The sequence below is a fragment of the Nanorana parkeri genome, unplaced genomic scaffold (genome assembly GCF_000935625.1).
Source record: "Nanorana parkeri isolate BGI_ZX_2015 unplaced genomic scaffold, ASM93562v1 scaffold1752, whole genome shotgun sequence".
NCBI lineage: Eukaryota > Metazoa > Chordata > Amphibia > Anura > Dicroglossidae > Nanorana > Nanorana parkeri.
Genome location: NW_017308020.1, coordinates 204,309 through 211,404, shown reverse-complemented (window position 1 = coordinate 211,404; position 7,096 = coordinate 204,309). Strand labels below are relative to the sequence as shown.

The 7,096-nt window shown below is 41.3% G+C and overlaps 1 protein-coding gene across 1 annotated transcript in view; it reads left to right on the top strand.

Moving 5' to 3' along the window:
- The window catches only part of CSDE1 (cold shock domain containing E1), a 65,160-nt gene that overhangs the window by 22,249 nt on the left and 35,815 nt on the right, over positions 1-7,096 (top strand). The window contains exon 5 of the mRNA XM_018571422.1: positions 6,608-6,717. Within this exon, the coding sequence (XP_018426924.1) occupies positions 6,608-6,717 (110 nt within the window). The remainder of the gene's footprint in view (positions 1-6,607; positions 6,718-7,096) is intronic.

Below are 7,096 nucleotides of genomic sequence, written 5' to 3'. Positions count from 1 at the left end.
TAAACAGGAGAGGTGTCCTCCATCACATAAGAACACTAGCAAAAAAACGATTTTATGCAGAAGGAGGGGTTATAATGAGGGTCGGTTGGTAACGTAGATGGCTGTGGGTCTAAATGTCTAGGCATGGGAGAATTGAAGTTCAGTTTGGTTGACCCTTTTTTTTTTTTCTTGCACCTGTTCAACCCTTATAGACCGGAGCAGTTAGTATTTTGTTTTTTGTCCAGTGAGGGACACAGGAAGTCTTTTGTCTTTGTTATACTGCTGTCTACAGAGGTATTGGACACTGACACACTGAGCAAACTGTAGGCTAGCCAAGGAAATCTCCTCTTACGAACAGCATGCCTCAGCTTTTTTAGTAGTATCTTAGGAGGATAAATGTCTTTCAGCTTTGCTGTTTAGACCTATTTTTTGCTAGCATGTATAATATAACATTACAGGAGGACCTGAATACAATAGGGGAGTGGGCAACTATATAACAGACTAGGTTTAATGTAAGTACTACATTTTGAGGTCAAAAATAGGCAAACGGAATACACATTAACGGGTACTCTACTAGGTAAGTTAGAAACGGGGGGGGGTGGGGGTTCATAGTAGACTGACCACAGATTGAATAACAGCATGCAATGCCAGGCTGTGGCAAACAAAGCTTGCAGAGTACTGTCGTCTACTAAAAGGGAATGTACTGTTGAGACCGCTATCATTTTGCCACTTTGTAGATCACTGGTTCGGCCACATCTTGAGTATGTGCTTTAATTTTGGTCACCAGTCCACAGAAACGATGTCCTTTAGCTAGAGAGAGAGTCCAGAGGAGGGCAACGGAACTAATTAAGGTGCTGGAGGATCAAGGCTTATGAGAGTTTGACAGGTTGCTAAATTTGTTCACGTTGGAAGTGAGAAGATTAACCAGTTGCCGGCCGTTGTAAAAAAACGGCCGGCCAGGAGCTCTCTAGATTTGAGTGGGCGTCTTTAGACATCCGCTCAGCCACCCCCTCACACGCGCAGGAAATGCCCGATATTTGAAAACGGACTGCAATGCCTGTTAGTATAAAAGCGGTCCCCTCTCCGCTGTCAGAATGCGGAACTGATGTATATTACATCACTACCGCATTCTTTTGTCACTCTCCAGGTTCAGATGCTGGAGAGAAGCTGATGAAGCAGATCTCTGCTTCATCAGGGGGGTCCTAGGTGACATTAGGGGTCTTGGAGACCCCTGATGTCTCCATAAAGAGGACCTGTCACATCTTTTGCTATCACATAGGGGGGTTTTCTTAGCCCCCTATGTGATGGCAATAAAGTAAAAAACAAAAATAAAGTTTGCGCCCATTACGCCACACATGTTACATATCTTCGCAAATGTCGTAATAATTTTAGGGCCATCAATCACTGATAACACTAAACTGATGAGCGCCACCTATTGTCAATTTTGGGTATGGTAGTTTTTTGCGATTTTCGCGGGTGCGCGCAATTGTAAAGCTTGACATGTTTGGTGGCTATTTACCCGACGTGACCCCTATCTTTTATATTTTACCAGAAATATGGATAATCATTGTTTCCTAATATAATGGAAAACTTTTTTTTTTTCCAAAATTTTCAATAATTTTTCCTTTAATATAGTAAAATAAAAAATAAAAACCCCAGTGGTGATTAAATACCACCAAAAGAAAGCTCTATCTGTCCCCACCCCAAACAATTGTATAAAATTAATTTCATGACGGAATAAATGTCAAAGTACCGCAGCGCTGAATACTGAAAAATGGCCTGGCCAGGAAGGGGTCTAAACACCTGGTCTTCAAGTGGTTAAGGGGGACATGATTTTTATGTGCAAAATGTTTAGTGGAGAAGGCGTCGGCAATAAACTTTTTACTGTAAACTCCCTTTAGAAAAAGACTAGAGGCCACCACTTAAAATTGGTGAAGAAAAGATTTCATCAGAAAGGGCGTAGGGGCTTCTTTTCAGTCAGTGGTTAAACTTTGGGACTCTCTGCCACCAGCAGTGGTATCAGCAGAGACTATTGAATCATTCAAAAATCAATTAGATACCGTCCTAAGAGACCATAACCTACAGGGGTACAGGTACTCTTAAAAACTAAGACCACACAGGGACTCGTGTATACACACAAGCACGCACAGATGCCCACAGACACACAAAGGTTGAACTTTATGGACCTGTCTTTATTCAACCTCAAATACTATGTAACATTCACATTTCATCAAGCCTTTGCTAGTTTGTATGAATGCAGCTGTCCGGCATGGCTTGTCCTCAGCTTAGCTGTTGGAGTGGTGTGACTGGACATAGCTGGGCTGGCCTGCATGTGAGCTTTTGGTTCCATGAGAGGCACTTTCCAGGCTTTTTGCTCTAGTAACAAGTTATCCACAGAGCACCTTTTCAAGTCTAAAACTGTTTTGGTATTGCCTCAGCTTTCACCCTGTCTCTGACTCAGTCTGTGGGTAGGCCCTTTCCTTGCCAAGGCGCACTTAACAAGCCTTAGAAGCACTCGCAGATCTAGTAGTCAGTGGGCTCAGATTTCCAAGTCTCACATATTCACATGTTCCCTGGGGTCTACCAGGTGCGTGTTCAGTTTGAATCTGATGCCAGCTTTGTGCGCAAGGTCCTTCAGTCGACCCTTTGAGCTGCAGGCTGTCGCCAGTTGTGTGGTGTGTGTTTTTTTTTTTTTTCGTTTTGCCCTATTAGGTTGCTGTGTTTTACACCCTCAGACTGCTTTTTGAGGTAAAAAGACCACTCGTGCCCCTCAAGCCTCAATGGACAAGAAAGATAATATTTTTTATGTGACAAAATCCTTTTCTTTTAGCTCATTAAGGATTTTGGCACGTAAAGAATTATCTTTCTTGTCCATTGAGGCTTGAGGGGCACAAGTGGTCTTTCACCTCAAAAAGCAGTCTAACTGAGGGTGTGAAAAACACAGCAACCTAACAGGGTCTCCACTAGTTCACATCAGCCACAGTGCGTTCTGGCCGGAATGCACTGGATTACATTGCTGCCAGCTCACTTTGTTGTGGGGCAGCAGGAGGTGTGGCGATGCATTGAGGTGAATGGCATCGCAGCAATGCGATTGGCCTCATGGCAACGCGTGGCACTTCAATACTTGCATTCCAGTCAGAAAAAAAAAGTGCTTGCAGCATTTTTTTTCTGACCGGGCAGCAGGCATTGATGTGTGTTCCCGTTTGGCAGTTCACATTGCGGCCGTAGGGCGTGGCTGCGCTTCACTGCACCGTCACGCCCCCTCCCTCCCCATAACAAAGTGAGCCGGCCGCAATGTGATCCAGTGCGTTCTGGCCATCTGCCGGACCAATCTTTAACCACTTGAAGACCAGGTGTTTACACCCCCTTCCTGGCCAGGCCATTTTCAATATTCACCGCTGCAGTACTTTGACATTTATTCTGTCATACAACACTGTACTGAAATGAATTTTGTACCATTTTTTTTTGGGGGGACAGAGCTTTCTTGTGGTGGTATTTAATCACCACTGGGGGTTTTATTTTTTTACTGAAATTTAGAATTTTTTACATTGTTATACAATTTATTACCTTATTTTTTTGTAAAATATAAAAGACGTCGGGTAAATAGACACCAAACATGTAAAGCTTTAAATTGCGCGCACCCTATGTGATAATGAATTGGATGTGACGGGTCTCCAAGACCCCCAATGTCACCTAGGGACCCCCAAAGAAGCTGATGAAGCAGAGATATCTCTCCGGTATCTGAAGCTAGAGAGTGACAACAGAACGCGGAAATTATGTAAAATACATCACTTCCACATTCTGACACTGGAGAAGGGATCGGAAGGCGATTGTTTACCGATCTCCCTCTGATCCCCTGTCACAAAGCCACCATGCTGGTCCAGGGCGCACAGCGGAGCTCGGGACCAGCGGGAGGGGGGCGGTCGCACAGAACGGCAAGTTATACAAGCGAGAGTCGGCAGATTTTTTGTATGTAAACGAGCATCGCTGCAATTTTGGCAGGTTCCCGTGCGCGAGTGGACGTGGCTGGCGGGACATTTAAATATGCCCGCTCAGATCCAGGAAGCTGCCGGCTGGCTTTCCTCACTCAACCCACAGAGAGAGCTATTCCTCACTCAAACATGTACACCAATGCTGATTTTGTTGCACAAACGGCATTAAAATTACATTAACTCGGGAGTTAAATCTTAATGTATTCAAGTACCCTAGCTATTAATGTATCTTATTTGTGTATCACTCAGCTGTAGATCCTCAAATCATCTCTGAATTGGCGTTGACACTGTCCTTCCTTTCGGGGTTGACTACTTTTGTTCACCATAGTTCCTGTATGTTGTAAAGTAGTCACCGCGCCAAGCTCGTTCCCATGATGGACTATTATTTCAAACAAATGAGTAAACTAAACATGGGATTGTAGTCCATAGTAGTGAGCTTGGAGCGGTGGCTACTTTACAACACACACAGGGACCATGAGAAACAAAAGTAGCCACCATCCAGAAGGAAGGACAGTGTCTGCACCAATTCACAGATTTGAGGATCTACAGGTGAGTGATACACAATTAAGCTAAATTTTTGTTAATAGTGACCTTAAACCCTCAGATTTTTTAACAAAACAATACTGTAATGTGTGCCTTACTGCAATCCAATGTCAACATTCTGAGCCTGATGAAGGGGACCCCCTGCGGCCCCGAAAGCGCTTGTGTATTGGATGGCAATGTGCCATTAAAATGGATCATTGACTAACAAAAACTGGTGTGCTGGTGACATTATTCCTTTATTCTATTTACCCAATGTGACCCCTGTCTTATATTTTACCAAAAAATTGGGTAATAAATGTTTGGTGTTTTTTTTTTTTTTTTTTCCGGTACTTTTTTCGTTTTATAGTAAAAAAAATAAAACCTCCAGTGGTGATTTTTAAATACCACCAAAAGAAAGCTCTATCTGTCCCCAAAAAATGGTATAAAATTAATTTCAGTACAGCATTGCATGATGGAATAAATGTCAAAGTCCTGCAGTACTTAAAAATGGCCTGGGCAGGAAGGCGGTGTAATCACCCTGGTCAGCAAGTGGTTAATGCAGCCACTTCATCCAAGGACAGGTAAGCTGCAATAGATTATTCGGTTTTTTGTTTGTTCAGGGTTTAAATACTTGAAAACATGTCATGACTTTGGTCAACTTGGTGCTGCAACTGTGCAAACGGCAAAGTCTATACAATTACCTTAAATTTCAGTTCTTTTTAATCCTCTGAACCAAGATTCAAGTTCTCTTCTGTTCGGATTCTGGACTGTTCATATTCCGCCATGCTTTAATATGTTTAAGTTGTTGCTTGGGCCAGTTAACACATGCCCTGTAGATTCCCAGGCTTAGTTTTTATTCCTAATTAAGTGGAGAGACTACTAATGTCAGACTTGAGCTTGCAGGATAGGATATATGATTAACCCCTTCGTGACGGGAGACGTACACTGTACGTCCAGCCACAAAGGGACCAAATGACTCGTCACGTACACTGTACGTGACGCGTTATTTGCTGCACTAGAAGGCTGCTAACCGCTGAGAATCAGCGGTTACCTTTCAGTAATAGATGTCTAACTATCTAGAGATCCATTACTGAAAGGGTTAACCTTTTTCAGACACCCGATACCTTAATATCGGGTGTCTGAGAGTCACAGCAAAGCAGACACACATGTCTGCTTTTGCGGCATTCTGACAGCTCGTATAGATCGAGAGATATCTCTCTCAAGCTATACTGGCTTTTTTTTTTTATCTTTTGACTTTCAAGAATAGATACAAAATGTTATGTATTAGACACATAATGTATCTATTCTTGAAAGTAGAATGTTTAAGTTTTCTGAAACATTCACTGACAGCTGAATCCTGAACTGCTGCAGGATCAGTGTCACTAACTTATTATCGGCTGTTCTGAAGTTTGAAGCAGCCTGATAATAAAAAAAATGTATTAATTTATCAAGCAGTAATAGTGAGATTAATTCACAATGACTGCCTGATATAATTAAATAAATAAAATTTGTCAGTATAAAAAAAGTGAAAAGTGTAAATAAATTAAAAAAAATAGTGAAAAGTGTAAAAAAATTAAAAATAAGGGACAAATAAATGAATGTATGTATTGCATTTTTTTTTAGCTGTGCTGGTTTTGTTAAAAAAAAATACTACAAATCAAAACTGGGAAAAAAAGTTTTTTTTTACGTTTTTTCCTCTTTTTTTAATTTGTATTTGTCCTAAGTGAGGCGTTAGACACACATATGTGATATAAATATATAGCCCTATCTGTCCTCTAAAAAACAATATATAATATGTGTGGGTGCACTTTGTAAGAAAGTATATTACTGACGTGGAAGAATCACACAGCAAAAATGTCAAAAGTGTGTCAGTCATTTACGAACAGAAACCAAAAACAAGCTCAGTCATGAAGGGGTTAATATGAGGATAAAACTACAACTAATTCATATGTAGGTTGTGCTCTCTGATCTTTAAATGCAATTTGTGCAGTGTTTGACTTTCACTTGGCTTACAGAAAGACTGGAAATGTATGGCAACTAGTCATGTTATGTGATTTTATGTTTGAAGTTTGTAAGGTGAGTGATTCTGACCGTCAAGTCTCCTTTCTCTACAGATGATGTGGAGTTTGAGGTTTCATCGGACAGACGTACTGGCAAGCCAATTGCTGTAAAGCTGGTAAAGATAAAGACTGAAATTTTGCCAGAAGAAAGAATTAATGGACAGGTTTGTGTTTCTATGTACATTTGGAATGTTTGTTTTAATTCAAATAAGATGCTTTCAGGGTTTTGATTCATAGTTAAAATGTTTAACTCTCCTCCTTCCAGATGCCTAACCCGTTACAAACTCTTTTCGTTGATCATGTAGTGGGTCTAGAAGCCAGTTGCTAGGTGCGATCACTGGGGTATGACTGGGGGAGAGACACAGGATCACTGATTATGCGAGTATAAGTGGGGCTGCCTTTCAGAAACACATTGTCAATCTACCCTGCATGTCCCCGGATTTTGGGGAGGAGTCTTCAGGACCAGAAAAGGAGGAATTTATTTCAGCCAAAGCTTTTTTTTTTTTTTTTTTTAAATTTTGGAACGTTTTTTAAAAACACATT